General features: G+C 39.6%; 1 protein-coding gene and 1 pseudogene across 1 annotated transcript; both read left to right on the forward strand.

Moving 5' to 3' along the window:
- Nucleotides 1-3,824: 3,824 nt before the first annotated feature.
- LOC132852488 (uncharacterized protein K02A2.6-like) lies at nt 3,825-9,960 on the forward strand (annotated as a pseudogene).
- A 91-nt stretch (nt 9,961-10,051) lies between these two features.
- LOC132852356 (digestive cysteine proteinase 2-like) lies at nt 10,052-11,025 on the forward strand. Its single transcript, XM_060879517.1, has 4 exons — nt 10,052-10,213; nt 10,464-10,629; nt 10,754-10,859; nt 11,001-11,025. The coding sequence occupies exons 1-4, from the start codon at nt 10,052-10,054 to the stop codon at nt 11,023-11,025; spliced, it is 459 nt and encodes a 152-aa protein (XP_060735500.1).
- The last annotated feature ends 5,481 nt before the right edge of the window (nt 11,026-16,506 follow it).

A 16,506-nucleotide genomic window follows, 5' to 3' on the forward strand; every position in this document is an offset into this window, starting at 1 on the left:
CAGTTTTGAAGTGCGTTGCAGACATGCTCAAAGTTTTCAGTTATTCTATCCCTTATCTGAAAAACAAAAAAAAACAAACAAAAAAAAAAAACCTGTAGATCGTCTCTAATGTTGATATTTTCTAGCCCTTCAAAGACGTCTCCAACTATGTTGACACCGACATCTCGAATGTTGATATTTTCTTCTACCTCAAAGATGCCACCAGCTTGAATGTAGTTATTTTCTACTCCTTCGAAGATGCTACCACCAACTACGTTAGCACCCGCATCTAAATACAATACAGATTACAGAAAATGCGAGGAGGATTGTTTTTACACTCTTAAGGGATGTTTGAAAAGAGAATGCTAACGGACTTACACAAAACATTTGAACCACCGTAGTCAACGTAGTTAGATATTGTACCGACGTCTTCTGAATATGTCACACATACAAAATAATGAATGAATGAATAAATTCATTTGCACGTTTTTTTGGCGCATGCGTGTTTGCTTAGAGGGAGCGTGTGCACGTTTTTTTTGCACATGCGTGTTTGCTCAGGGGCGTGTGCGCTTGTGTGACGTTATAGATACCCCCCATTGGCTAACGATCCGGGAATGGGCGTGCACGCTTGCATATATTTTTGCTCAGGGGGAGCGTGTGCACTTTTTTGCGCATGCGTGTTTGCTCAGGGGGGAGCGTGAGAACGTGAGAACTAAACCTAACATATTAAAATCCGGACAAACACCTGTCAGTGTATGTATATGTCATGTGAGAACGTGAGAACTAAACCTAACTAATCCTAACGTATTAAAATCCGGACATACACCTGTCAGTGTATGTATATGTCATGTGAGAACATGAGAACGTGAGAACTAAACCTAACATATTAAAATCTGGACATACACCTGTCAGTGTATGTATATGTCATGTGAGAATGTGAGAACTAAACCTAACATATTAAAATCAGGACATACACCTGTCAGTGTACGTATTTGTCATGTGAGAACGTGAGAACTAAACCTAACTAATCCTAACATAATAAAATCATTGAACATTGTTATACATCTGCTATACATCTGCTACTGTATGTCATCTGAGAACGTGAGAAAGTCAGATCAAAAGGTATGACCTTTGACCTTTATTCATTTCCTATCACTAATGACAGCTGTTATGACAGTTGTTATGGCAATAAAACTGTCAGTTGATGGAAGGTGCCCCTTATATCTCTCTGGTGGATATCCAGTTACTGGGTAAAAGCAAGCAAGATGAGTTTGTAGGACACATTCTCCTTTTACACCCTGCACATTTGTCAGAGTTTGGTTTGCTTTGTGTTGTTCTATGCTTCTTAAGGGAAAAAGTCCCTTGCTCACATCAGTGGTCTGTATGTCCTTGATAGAAGCAAGACAAAACCTACAGAACTTGTCAACATGAAAACTTTCCTGAAATCCTACAAGGCCATGTGCACCTAGATTGTCTGCAGAGTAACTGAGTTCACAAGAGGTAACAAGAGTTCCTTTGATATTTTCTCCAAAGTGATCTACATACAAACCCTCTCTTTCAAGTGTCTGCACATCCCTCATTAATGGCTCAAAAAACATGTCATAGCCAAATTCTCGTACGTCACTACTCTTCCCCAACAAGGCTAGTTGAATTGTGTGCAAATTTGCTCTGAATTGGGAGGGCCAGTTCAAGATCACCCAGTAGATTGCTGTAATCTTGTGCTTTTTATGTGACGTTCCCAAAGGATTGGCGCCTTTGAAGTCATCAATATATACACCACTTGCAATAGCTACATTCTCTTTAGAAAGCAGAGGGTGCTCTTTGAAATGCTGGCCATCAAAACAAGATGCACAGAAGTGTATCTGTGGTAGCATTAGAAAAAGTCTTTTGAGCAGTCTCACTATGACAGAAATCTTTTTAAATTTCAAGAATAGGAACATAAACAAATGTTTTTTTTTCTTTCTATGGAATACAAATTCACCCGGTTCAACAACATCAAAGTTTTGTTTGTAATATACTTTGCGTTTATGATCAGTAGATAAGGTTCCTTTGTCAGTGGTAGCGTAAAGAGGATTTGTTCTATGAACAGCTTCAGTGATTTCTGTGATTAAATATTGGTCAGCTTGACAGTTGTGGTGGCATAAAATATCTGCAATCACCTTTTCTGTAGATGGTTTAGACAGGGATAGTATTTCATTAAGACTTTGAAAAATTTGTTGCGTAACAGGATTAAAGATACACCTAGTTCTGTCTGCATAGAAAGGAACAAAGAAGCCAACTTCTCAAGAATTTTGTCAATATCCTCAACATCAGCAGTTTCTGCATGTATATCTGAACTATCCTCAAAGCATTCTGAAGCAGAATCCGACCAATTTTCAGTGTCTGTGCGATTGAAAGTTGCATAGCATTTTGGGTGATGTTCTTGTGGCTATGAAATGTTAAATAGACATTAGTTTTAAAATCACAGTGCAAAAATGGGCATTGCTCATGCCTTTTCAGATGTGTACCCAGATGTCTGATAAAGATTTTTTCAGTACAAACATTGTTGTAATCACATAGGTCACAGTTAAATGTAGCTTGCACTGTCCTTTTATCAGAATTTGTGTGGACCCTATATAGATGACTTTTCAACGCACCTGGTGTATTGAAAGTGCAGACACACTCAGGGTAAAGACACAACAATGATACACGTTGGCCTGGGTGCCAGTGCTTGAGCCTGTAGTGTCTCAGCAGCAGATATTGACTGGCGCAGGTGTATTTACAGTATCTGCACTGCATGAAGTGTGCTCTCAAGGTAGATCTGTTTAAGAAAAAACACAAAGTGAATGATTATGGTCATAATAGGCAAATTGATAAACGAACAATGGAACAGACAATGAATTTTATTCTTATACTTTTTTTTTAGTGAACGTCAACAGCTGCACAACTATGACACACCCCTTTCAATAATAATTTCCTCCTCAGATATTTCCATAAATCAATCTTCTACTGTTAGTGCCTGGTCATCCAACTTAACGTTAGCTACTGTATCAAAGCAACCAAAGTTATAAGCACGATTAAGGCCTACAGACGCAATTTAACCGTGCAGCAAAATCGATCGCAACATAAGAAAAACTTATTTCATGTAACGTAACAGGATTAAAAATACAGCTAGATTTAAACATTCAGTGATGATGATAACTATAAGAAAGGGTGTTAATACCCTCATTTTCCCTAATACAAAAAATGTAGGAAAAGTAACGAACAACAATCATCAAAAACCAAATAAGCAGACTCACCATAAAGATTCCTCTGGATTAGTATCTCCCACGTGCTGTATCGTCTTTCGTAAAGATTCTTTTTCGGTCATTTGCTGAACACTTCTAGTTGTTTCTCCTGCAAAAAAAAAAAAACAGATGTTGATGCACAGCAAGATTGCGCAATGGTCACGTACTGAGGGCGTGATTTAGCACGAGAGAAAATGCTGATATATTATTTTAAATGTATATTTTATTTAAATCGAACAATTCAGTTAATAAAAATTAATAATCCACACACGCTAATTGTGTTCTGTTTTGTCTGTAGGATATTATGAAAACTAGTGAAACTAATGCAAACTAATAAATTAAGTAGACATTTTATGTTATATGATAATGATAATAATAATAACAATTTACAATAATGTTATACAGTTATACATTAGGCACATTTAAGTTACTTTAAAAATCACTAAACAACCATTTCTCTTCACTGTCCTATAAACAAATGGTTGCATTTTATTTCAAAATTAGCATTTTATTCTGGGAGGGAAGTTCCTAAATGAGATTGACTTAACTCAAATTAATAAGTTGGCAAACTTTTTTTGGATGAACTTGCAAAGCATTATTCACAAAACTCATCTTTTTAAGTTTTTAAAGTCCCGGCCCCTGCCATATGCACTCAAACCTAAAGTAGAGGCAAGCTTGAATGAACTTGTGAAGAGTGGAGTGCTGGAAAAAGTCAATGTAAGTAAGTGGGCAACGCCTATTGTTCCAGTTATAAAGAAGGATGGAGGCATAAGGATCTGTGGGGATTTTAAAGTTACTGTAAATCCAGTGTTGTCAGCAGAACAATACCCCTTGCCTCACATTAATGACCTCTTTGCGGGGTTGACAGGAGGACAAAGATTTAGCCAGATCGACCTCAACCAAGCATACCTACAGATGCATGTTGAGGAACAGTCCAGAGAACTTCTCACCATTAACACCCACAAAGGGCTATTTCGGTATAAACGTTTGCCATTCGGAATCACTTCAGCTCCATCCATTTTTCAGCGAGCAATGGATCAGATTTTAGTGGGGCTTCCAGGAGTTGTGTGTTATCTAGATGATATTCTAGTGACTGGCACGGATGAAGAGTCGCACTTACGACTCTACCTGGATGCTACCCTTGCGAGGCTAAAAGAATACGGATTAAGAGTGCGCAAGGATAAATGTGAATTTTTCCAGGTTGCAGTCGAATACTTAGGCCATGTCATTGATGCCGCTGGTCTGCATACGTCCCCATCCAAGGTTAAGGCCATTGTGGATGCTCCAGTACCCAAAAATGTCAGCCAGTTACGGTCTTTCTTCGGCTTACTGAACTATTATGGCCGTTTCATTCCACATATTGCTACGCTGTTGAAACCTCTGCACAAATTGTTATGCCATGAAAATAATTGGAAGTGAAACACTGAATGCCAGGAGACATTCAAGAAAGCGAAGGAGACACTTCTAAGGTCAAACGCACTCACTCATTTTGACCCTGCTCTTCCCATTCAGCTGGCCTGCGATGCTTCCCCGTATGGTGTGGGAGCTGTTTTGTCCCACATCATGCCCAATTGTCAAGAGAGGCCAATCGCGTTTGCTTCCAGGAGTCTGAGCAAAGCAGAAGTAAACTATGCTCAGATTGAACGAGAAGCATTGAGTATTTTGTTTGGAGTGTGTAAGTTTTATCAGTATATTTTTGGAAGGAAATTCACGCTGCTGACTGATCATCGCCATTCCTGCTCTTGCTGCAAGTAGGATGCAAAGGTGGGCTTTGTTGTTATCAGCTCACACCTACGACATCAAGTACCGAAAGTCGGAATTGCACGGAAATGCAGACGGTCTGTCCAGGTTGCCTCTCGCTGACAAGGTAAAGGAAGTAAAGGTGGCTAAAATTTTCTATTTCAGCCAGGTGGAACGGGCCCCTATAACAGCCGCGCAAGTGCGCAGGGGCACACGAAACGACCCTGTCCTGTCAAGTGTCGTGGATATTGTTATGACGGGCAAAGAGGAGAGCGATGACCTGGAGCTAAAACCTTACATCTCTCGACGTCATGAACTTTCAGTGCAGTCAGGATGCTTATTGTGGGGGAGGAGAGTGGTTATTCCCCCGGCTTTACGCAAGCCAATGCTAAAACAGCTGCATGTGGGACACTGTGGGATGGTCCGCATGAAGGAGATTGCAAGGAGTTACTTCTGGTGGCCAGGAGTAGATGGCCAAATTGAGGAAAAAGCTAGGTCCTGTACCCCATGCCAGCGTATACGTAACACACCACAACTGGCACCGCTGCACCCGTGGGAATATCCTGAAAAACCATGGCATCGCATTCATATTGATTTTGCAGGCCCAGTCGAGGACAAAATGCTGTTGGTAGTAATGGATGCACACAGTAAGTGGCCGGAGGTGGCCATCATGAAATCTACTTCAGCCGAAAAGACAATTGAGAAACTGGGAGAAATTTTCAGTAGATTTGGATCACCAGTGCAACTTGTCTCAGATAACGGCCCTCAATTTACATCTCACGAGATGGCCACATTTCTACTGGCAAATGGTGTGCAACATATCACGTCATCACCCTACCATCCTGCAACAAATGGGTTAGCAGAAAGATTTGTCCAAACCATGAAACATGCTTTGAAAGCGTCGCTTGGGCAGGGCACATTCCATCAACGTCTGTACAGCTTCTTGCTCTTTTATCGTAGTACTCCGCATGCAACCACCAAAGTGTTGCCAGCGCATTTGCTGTTCACCCGAGAGCTCAGGACAAGCTTTGAGCTGATTAAAGGAGCAACACTCAAAGAAACTGTTCAACGGCAACAAGAGCATCAAGTACAGCGACGGAATATGCGAGCCAAGGACAGAATCTTTGCAACAGGCTCATCAGTGCTTGCTCGGAACTATGGTAGTGGTCCGAAATGGGTTCCGGTTACTGTGGAGGCCCAGACGGGTCCAGTGTCATACAAGGTCAAGACTGCTGAGAATCTTTCCTGGAGGAGACATACTGATCAGTTGCTTGGTGGAGCCAGCACCGTTATAGATGTTCCTGAGGTCACGGATGCCACTGATGAAAGTTCTCCAACTGAATTAGTCTCCACAAAGGAGCCTACGATGACCTCAAATGATTCTTTTGCTAACGAACCATTATCTTCATCAGCAGAAAATGGAAACCAAATAGGCCTGTCGGTATCCAGTAAGGGAGCGGCATCCACCTCGACATTTATCGGATTATACTTAGGGGCTACCCTTATTGCTTCGGGGCATAATAATCCCCTAAGGGTAAGCTAGGGTCTGAGGTAGTCTACCCTCATTCCCAGGTTAAAGTGTTGTTTGTTCACTCAGAGTAGCCCAGATCCAAGGCAGGCCAAACCTCTGTGTGTGACATGGAAACCTTCAGAAATGCCCAAATAAATAAATGCCTAAATAAATGCAAAATAGTCTGTTTTGTTTATAAAAAATTGTGTGAAAACAGAATGAAAAGTTGCTAATACAGTGACATGGGGTCTATTTGACTCATCTGGAAACTTTAATGTGTCATAACTTGGGTTTCCTTCCACATATTTGCCTGAGATTTACCAGGATTGTTCCAAATTATGAACTTTGCAAGTAAAATTAATTTTGTCTATTTTCGTTGAACTATTTGTTCATAAAATAAATACTTTACTCCCGAGTCAATTTGACTCGGCCACATTTAGTGGGAAATAGGTCACAGTTTTGCCCTTTTCAGTGCAATGAACATACATACAGACACAAAAATGCACACATAAAATGTACACTAACACACGTACCCAAAACACACACACACACGCGCACGTGCACACACACACACACACACACACACACACACACACACCACACACACACACACACACACACACACACACACACTGGGCATTGCATTTCATTAGGCTTCCAGAAAAAAAAGCTACACATTTGTAAATATTTCACACTTTTGATATGCCTTTGCCTAGCAGAGGACAAAATATGATCTAACAAAATGATGCTACACACACACACGTTTTCATATTCAAATCCTGTTTTCTCTCTCTTATTTATGAATTTAATTGCTTCAGTCAGCTTTGACCTGGGGATGTTTGACATACACCAACCAGTGGTTATCCAAAATAATATTTAATAATTTTACTCAAAAACATGGAATAATTTCATGAGGTTTCTTGTTTATAAATTAAATATAATAAAAAGCATAAAAGGTGTAAAGGAAGTTTTATTCACAATAAATTATGCCATGTTTTTGAGTGGCGTGTGTGTGTGTGTGTGTGTGTGTATGTGTGTGTGTGTGTGTGTGTGTGTGTGTGTGTAGCCCGTTTTTGGGTGATCAGATGGCATCTGGTAGGCAAAATAGACATAAGTGTAAAATGTTTACAAAAATAAGCTGATCACACAGAATGCTGATCATTGTAGAATTTTTGATTTATAAGCATTCAAGTCAATTTGACCTGGAAAAAAACAGGTTTTATTATTTACTGACATTAAAAATGGACAAAATGGTTTTAATTTAATTTAGAGATGCTTCATTGGTTAATGCCAGCAGCTGTTACACTGATCACGGCGCCAAATGGTGGATCAATGCGTCATTGCAACAGACGCGCGTAGGGGGCGTGAATAAGGCAGCTACTCATTAACTACGTCAGGGCGGGGGAACAAGATCATTGTAGCACTCCTGGTGGATGTCTGGCAGAATCACACAGTAATCATGCAGTGATCATGCAATAGTCAAACAGCAATTCTGAGCTGCTGCATCTGTTTATCATTAGTTTATTTTCGATAATAAAACTAAAAGAAAGCTTACCTGACCCAGAGCACATCCAGCCCCTTCTAAAATGCGGTTGATGAGGGGAAACCCTGTGCAAAATGCTACAGAAACAGACTGCGCATGCGCAATGACAGGAAGTTAAATGCTTGAATTAAGAAATCGAAATATTACGTTTTCCCAACTTAATTGTTTATTTTCATTGGACAAAATAGTACTAAACATGCAGGTAAATTGTTTTTAGGAGTAAACTTAACACTGTGCTCAAAAATTTGTCCACCTAACTTATAATTTTAAGTTACAAAATTATATCTTGTGCTCCTCCACCTTCCGTTTGAGGATGCCCCACAGATGCTCAATAGGGTTTAGGTCTGGAGACATGCTTGGCCATTCCATCAGCTTTACCCTCATCTTGGAGGTGTGCTTGGGGTCGTTATCATGTTGGAATACTGCCCTTTAGTCCAATCTCTAAAGAGAGGGGATCATGCTCTATTTCAGTATGTCACAGTACATGTTGGCATTCAAGGTTCCCTCAATGAACTGTAGCTCCTTTGTGCCAGCAGCACTCATGCAGTCCCAGACCATGACAATCCCACCACCATGCTTGACTGTAAGCAAGACACACTTGTCTTTGTACTCCTCACCTGGTTGCCACCACACACACTTGATACCATCTGAACCAGACCACACTATATGGTTCTAGTAATCCATGTCCTTAGTCTGCTTGTCATTAAGAAACATGCCACGTTTGTGGGCTTTCTTTAGAAGAGGCTTACTTTCTGGGACAATAGCCATGCAGACCAATTTGATGCAGTGTGCAGCATATGGCCTGAGCACTGACAGGCTGACCACCCACTCCTTCAACCTCTGCAGCAATGCTGGCAGCATTCATACGTCTACGTATTTCCCAAACACAACCTCTGGATATCAAGCTGACCACATGCACTACACTTCTTTGGTCGACCATGGCGAGGATTGGAACCTGTCCTGTAAAACCTCTGTATGGTCTTGGCCACCGTGCTGTAGCTCAGTTTCAGGGCCTTGGCAATCTTTGTATAGCCTACGCCATCTTTATGAGAGAGTGAGAGCGATAACACCAAATTTAACACACCTGCTCCCCATTCACACCTGAGACCTTGTAACACTAATGAGTCACATGACACCGGGGAGAGAAAATGGCTAATTGGGCCCAATTTGGACATTTTTCATTAGGGGTGTACTTACTTTTGTGGCCAGCGGTTTAGACATGTTTAGACGTGTTGAGTTATTTTTAGGGGACAGCAAATCTACACTGTTATATAAGCTGTACACTCACTACTTTACATTATAGCAAAGTGTCATTTCTTCAGTGTTGTCACATGAAAAGATATAAAATATTTACAAAAATGTGAGTGGTGTACTCACTTCTGTGAGATACTGTATATACATACATATATACATACATACATACATACATATGTGTGTGTGTATACATATATTTAACATAATATCACTTTTGTAGAAAATAATTTATTTACATTGTGCTACATTTGAGAGGGCTGAAGGTAAACACACACACTTAACTCCTACTGTACAATCAGTTCTTTCAGGTTCTTCATCCATACCATCAACCATCTTTCTGTCACACAGGGTGAGGAGGAGTATGAAGGCTGCTTTTTCTCCAGCAGCACCGTGAAACACAATGGTGCAACATTCTCTGGAAAGACAGGAGGAAGTGCCCTGCCAGAAAGAGTGGACTGGAGGAAGAATGGCTTCGTGACCCCTGTTGAATCCCAGAAGAAGTGTGGTTCTTGCTGGGCCTTTAGTGCGGTAATGAGAAACAGGAGGATTATGTTGGAAGCAATTTTATTTCCATGGCCCGCTATTCAGCTTTTTATCCTGAGAGTCAATCAGATTATGCTCCTTGACCCCATTTACAGTATATTCCTCCATCTTTCACCATTCCCTAAATTTATGCTGCTTTTAACAAGACATTAATTTGTTCTCATCTCTATACTGCTTTAATATATAATCTTTCAGACTGGAGCACTGGAAGGTCAAATGTATAAGAAAACGGGAAAACTGGTGCCGCTAAGCAAGCAGCAGCTGCTAGACTGCAGTACAGAAAACAGGGGATGCCTGGGTGGCTTGATGAACCTGGCATTTGACTACGTTAAAGAGAATGGGATAAGCACAGAAGAATCCTACCCTTACGAAGCCAAGGTTACTAGTTTTAATTGCTTGTTATATTAACACTTTATGCAATTCTACAAACTATAGTTGTCATGTTTGTTAATGTTTATATTGTCAAAAAAATAAAACGCTGGGGGAATGCTTTTATGTGGTGGCTGTCAACTCACCACCACCACCACAGAGAAATCTATGAATTGCAGTCATGGGTCTAAAAACTGGAATAGAAATTGTAATTTTTGAATAAATCTGAATAAAATTTTCTCTCACTTTCTCACTGCAGAAAGGATCTTGCCGATATAACCCATACACCGTTGAAGCCACCTGCGATGGCTATATTAACATAAACAGTGGGGATGAATATGCCTTAAAGGAAGCTGTGGCCACGATTGGACCAATTTCAGTTGCAATAGATGCAAGACACACATCCTTCAACAACTATAAATCAGGTGAGTCTCAGAAAATCGCTAATTAACCACATATGGATATAAGTATGAATGCAGAGTCTAGGATTGTATAATTACATAAAATATTAATGTTATTTTAAATAAAGTGTTGCTTTGATGTATTTAGGCATATATATTGAACCTAACTGTAGCAGTACTACACTGAATCATGCTGTCCTGGTTGTTGGATATGGCACTGAGAACGGAAAGGATTACTGGCTGGTTAAGAACAGGTAAAGAAATAAATGAAATATTCATATTCATTTCTAGAGTATTACCTTTCTACTGGGAAGTAGCAATGAATAATTGTATTTCTTCAGTAAACCATGTAAATAAAATTTACTTTAAGATTTACTTTTTATTTTATTTCACAGCTGGGGTCTCAATTTCGGCGATTAATTCTATATAAAGATGTCTAGGAACAAGGACAACCATTGTGGCATTGCTACAAGAGCCAGCTATCCGCTGATTTACCATAAAACTCAGCATGTTGAATGTAAAGCTTGGTCCATCATCTTTATTCTGAAATGTTCATTGTTGGGTTTCTTTTATTTGTTAATCTTTATGCTGGGATGTTTATTGGGTTACCGAGTGATTGGAGAGCATTGTGAAAATAATTGATACAAATTGTAGAATAGTAAAAGTAATAGTGAATAGTGAAGTTCCTTGTTAATTAATAATTCAGTTTTTTAATGATTTTGATCATCTATTTTTACAGTTTGCTAGTGTTGTGATGTTAATGAAATCTGAGCAGTTTACAGGGTCAGTATCATACTTTCTGTGTTTTAAGTAATTTAAAAAAATGTTAAAATTTAGTTTGCTTTCAAAATGAAATATTGTATATAGTAAACATATTTTTACTGGATACTTTAACTGTATACTCTAAACATATTTTAGCTTTCTTTAAATTTTCCATTTTTGTTATTGGTTATTTTTTTGTTATTTATTCCAATTTATATTTTCTAATATACCACACTTGCTTTTTTTTTTTTTACTGTGGTCATGTGTATTCTATGTTATTTATAATACATTTATAAATTATTGACTTTAAGATTAAACATATTTGGCTTCCTTTAAATGTCCATTTTTTATTGCATATTTCATATTTTCTAATATATCACACACAGTTCCCAGTTTTTGGTAGCTATGATCTCAGCTATTCTTAAGGTTGTATTATTGTTGTTGTAGTTCCTGTGAAAAAGTCATCTGTAAAGGCCTTTTTTGTGTAATTTCCTCTAAACAAATATGATATATAACTTTGCAGTAAAAATCAGTTGTGGTTGTGTGTGACCCACACCAAGGATGTAAATTTTGCATTAACTAAACTGGGACCAGGATGGTCAGAAGGCTAGGTTTGTCAGAGAGAGAGATGGAGCGACAAAAGTGAACACACCCAGACGTTCAATATTCGGGAACAAAATATACTGAATTAAACACACGAATTTGTAAAACAAATACAAAAGAAAAACAGTAACACAAGAATGTTCACGTGTCAATACTCTGTGCTATTTCCCCTTTTTTTATTAAAGCATTGCAATCACTTTATCTAAATAAATTCAACAGGTTAACATGAATCAAAATAAAACAAATATGGATAACCAGTAAACCAGTGACATTAATTCACTATGAATTGAAAGAACCTCAAGATTTAAAATTTTCCCAATGACAACAAAAAAAAAAAACTCAGTGTCTGAATTCAGTTCAGTCTTAAAAAGAAAAAATAGACTTTTAATGTGCAGCTGATCCAGGATTAGGCCCAAAAAAAAAAAACCACAAAGAAAAGAGTTGTGCAACTTTGCTCCTACCGTTGACAGCAATCACTTTCAAACTTATACGAAGTTCTGAAGATTCAAACAGGTGGCTCGCCAGTCTAACCCCACCCAGGTGCATACAGAAAATGCAGGAGAGGGTTGAGACAAATCAGACGGATTCACACTTGTGTCTGTTCACATCCAGATCAGGCAGCACTCAACAGCAGACCTCAAACTCGGACATCATCACAGGAAAGAAAAAAACCTGGCCTTGAACACACAAGGCCATAAGAAAAATTAATGTCTGATGCTATAAAAGCATGCATTGCTCAATTTGACCCAAATTTTTCTAAACATCAAATAACATGCACGTATATTTTGTTACATCAATTTGTATAACAATTTTTTTTCTCTTTATCCAATTTTCTCTTATCATTTAAAGGCATTTTGGTAAACTTGCTTTTTAGCAATCACTTTACACACATTTGCACCTTAACATTCCACTTAACATATGCATACAACATTTTTTTTTTATGTTTCAAATTTACATTTAAGGCTGTATTCACCATTAGTGTTAAAACAATGAACACTTATTCAATGAACCACTTAAAGTGACTTTGGAATGTACTAATTTGCAAATAAAGAAAACACCAAACTCACCAAGGGACTCAATCACACGTATATTGGCCGAACCAGAAAATTCCAGATCCTACACGTTCCAATGTCACTCTCCACACAATCTGCTTCTCTCTTAACCCCTTTTTTTTAAGAGATATACATGCATGTCACTTCACATAAGCTAACGCTAATGCTAAGACACGTCGCTAACATTCACTTGAAATGGCATGGACATAAAAGTAAACGTTGCACTTCTACTTGTTCCACACTAACCAACATGTACATAATCGACATATAAATGTTTTTAGGGACGTTCTAAATAATCCTTACATTACTCTTCTCCGATTTGAAAACTCAAATCTCCCGGAATAGCGAGAAGCATCCGTCTGCATCCGAAGTTATAGAGAGAAAAGAAAGATCTCGAACATGCGGAATCCGAAAAATGCCGCGAGGGTGGAGCTTTAGTGACGTCAACGCGACCTCATTGGTTACCTCAACAATGTGAGAATATTATTGGAGAATTTTGAGACCTTCAATATTTTACACATATGTCACACACACACATATATATATATATATATATATATATATATATATATATATATATATATATATATATATATATATACATCTTGGGCAGGTGAGGTTTGATCACTTGACTGCGCTTCTTCAATCGCAGGGTCTGATAGGCTTTGAAATTTCAGCACTCTTTCATTTGCAGACTCTGACAGCTCTGGAAGTTCAGACTCTTTAGCGCATTTGCTTCCGCAATTCTCTCCATCACTATCAGTTTCAACAGAAGTCATCAAAGGTAAGTGACTTCCCTCTTCATCATCTGGTCTATTGTCTGTTGAGTCTGCTAGTTCGATACCATGTAATGGTTCTTTTACAGGGTGCATGACAACTGAAGGAAATTCCATGTTATCAGGTAAGGTTTCATTCACAAACTCCAGCATAGCAGGAGGTGACTCAATAGGCTCTATTTCAGGTAGGATCTCTGAAATCTTAGGATGTTCTGGAAAAGGTGAGATGGTCTTTGTACTGAACTCCAATTGGCATTCTTGGTGGCCCGCTTTCTTTACAGAGTGGGATCTGGTTTTCGGCTTACGACAGATCTTTGGAGGGTCTGTTTCTCTGGTTTCACGCAATGGTAGAAACCCACAAGGCAGTAGCAAATCATGGTGTAGGGTGCAGATCAGTCCATCTTTCCCTTCTGGACAAACTGTGTATATTGGCATGTCACCTGCCTTCTGGAGTACTACATAGATCTCAGATACCCATTTGTCTGACAATTTGTGTTTCCCTCTTAATCTGACATTTCGCACAAGGACCCGATCACCTGAATCAAGTGCAGAAACAACTACACTCCTGTCAAAACGTCTTTTGTTCTGATTAGCTACTTTTGATGCATTGTGAGTAGCAACTCTGTAACTCTCCTCAAGTTGATTCCTTAGGGATTTTACATACTGCAAAAGAGACTGAAATGGGAAATTGTTTGTAAGTCCAAAAGCAAGGTCAACTGGTAATCGAGGCTGTCTGCCAAACATAAGCTCATATGGTGAGTATCCCGTTACATCACTCCTGGTGCAGTTATATGCATGCACCAATGGCTTGACATGATCTTTCCAATGAGCTTTGTTCTTGTTCTCCAATGTGCCCAGCATCTGCAAAAGGGTCCGATTAAAGCGCTCCACAGGGTTCCCTCTGGGATGGTAGGGGGTGGTTCTCACCTTGCAGATGCCAGCAACCCGACACAACTCTTGGATGGTACGAGATTCAAAGTCTGGCCCCATGTCACTCAGCAGCTTGTCTGGAAAACCGTAATGGACGAAAGAATTATCCCACAGGACTCTGGCTACTGTTTGCGCTTTCTGATTATGGGTTGGTATTGCAACAGCGTACTTAGTAAAATGGTCGGTGATGACAAAAATATCTTTGGTGTTACTGCTGTCTGGTTCCAGCGTCAGAAAATCCATGCAAACCAGTTTTAAAGGTCTGTGGGTCTGAATGCTCACCAAGGGAGCTGCTTTCTGTTGGGGAAGCCTTCCTACGAACACAGCGTTTACATGTTTTTATTTTCGTGTCCACATCTGCGGCCGTCTGCGGCCAGTAGAATCTGGACCGAAGAAGATCGAGTGTTCGCTCTAGGCCAAGGTGGCCCATATCATCATGGAAACTGGCAAGTACAATTCCTTGAAGAGCTTTAGGTAAAGCCAACTGGTTTAACACCTTGTCTCCATCCATCCTCTTCCGATATAACAACCCATTCACTAGCTACAGTTTGTTCCATTGCCTCATCCACAGGACTACTGTGGGTCAGTGGAATTTCAAGTTTGATGGTTTGTTATTAGACTCCAAGTACTCGATTACTTCTTTAATTTCAGGGTTTTCTCTTCGCTTCCTGATCAGATCCTCAGACCATGGACGCCTTCTGTCTGGATTTCTTGAGGTAATGCTGTTACAGCTATGCTCAGAGACTCTACTAAGGTCAGTGGGAAAGACTGAGAATCAAGGGATTGACTTGCGTGATGTTTTTCACAGATGGCCCCCACTACTTCTGGCAAGATTGTATTGGTGTTACTTTCAAAATCTGCAAAGTGATGTAGAGTGAACTGTCTGATCCTCTCTTGCTCTTTTTTAGATTGCCAATCATCTGATGGTTCACCGTTTGGACGACGGGACAATCCGTCCGCATCTTGATTTTGAGTTCCAGCTCTGTACTGTATTTTAAAATTATATCCATCAACCTTACAACCTCGTCCATCAACCTTACACGCTGTCAGTGTGACCAGTAGGACTTGGAACGGTCCTCTCCACCCCAGGGATGACCAGTTTTTCCTCCGGAAGTCCTTGACCAGAATCCACTAACCAGGTTTCAGCTTACTCTTAAACTTGCCATTTTCCTGTTCCTTGACAACCTGCTTAGAAACAACAGCGAGAGCACGGCATAGCTTTTCACAGAATTTAATCATAGCATCATCACACATCATTGTCAATGCAGTACTGTTGGTGGGACCTGGGGGTGTTATTCCTGAGTTTGGGGCCTGCCAAAAAGAATTTCAAATTAGCTTAGGTTAGATTGTGCTCTGGTATGTGTTCACATGTAATGTAACACTAATGGTAGTGTTTTGGGCCATGGCAATCCGGTGTCTTTACACTATCTGGCCAATTTGTTTTCTAGAGTGCCATTGCCACACCTGATGCACTCAGGGATTCCCCACCTAAATATGATTTCTGTAAGCAGTGCCTTTGCTACTGCCATGGAGTCTTGTTTTGCTGTCGGGAAAACCTCTACCCATTTAGAGAACATGTCGACTATTATTAGGCAATACCTTTTGCCTGCTGATGGAGTAAGGTCAATAAAATCCGTCTTTAGGTATTGGACAGGTGCTTGTGGCTGGGATGCCTGGATGCACCTCCAATCCCTTTCCTGCATTGTGTTTCTTACAGATTAAACATCGATCTAAAAATTTTTTTAGAGTAATTTTGGAATCCCTTAGTGTACCAGGTC

The sequence above is a fragment of the Tachysurus vachellii genome, chromosome 10, assembly GCF_030014155.1.
Source record: "Tachysurus vachellii isolate PV-2020 chromosome 10, HZAU_Pvac_v1, whole genome shotgun sequence".
NCBI classification, from domain to species: domain Eukaryota; kingdom Metazoa; phylum Chordata; class Actinopteri; order Siluriformes; family Bagridae; genus Tachysurus; species Tachysurus vachellii.

Excerpts from the sequence above, each read along its gene's own strand:
- LOC132852356 (XM_060879517.1), top strand. The coding sequence starts at position 10,052 with ATGTATAAGAAAACGGGAAAACTGGTGCCGCTAAGCAAGCAGCAGCTG. Across the intron at positions 10,630-10,753 it reads CTTCAACAACTATAAATCAG|GCATATATATTGAACCTAAC; the intron begins GTGAGTCTCAGA and ends TGATGTATTTAG. Across the intron at positions 10,860-11,000 it reads TACTGGCTGGTTAAGAACAG|CTGGGGTCTCAATTTCGGCG; the intron begins GTAAAGAAATAA and ends TTTATTTCACAG.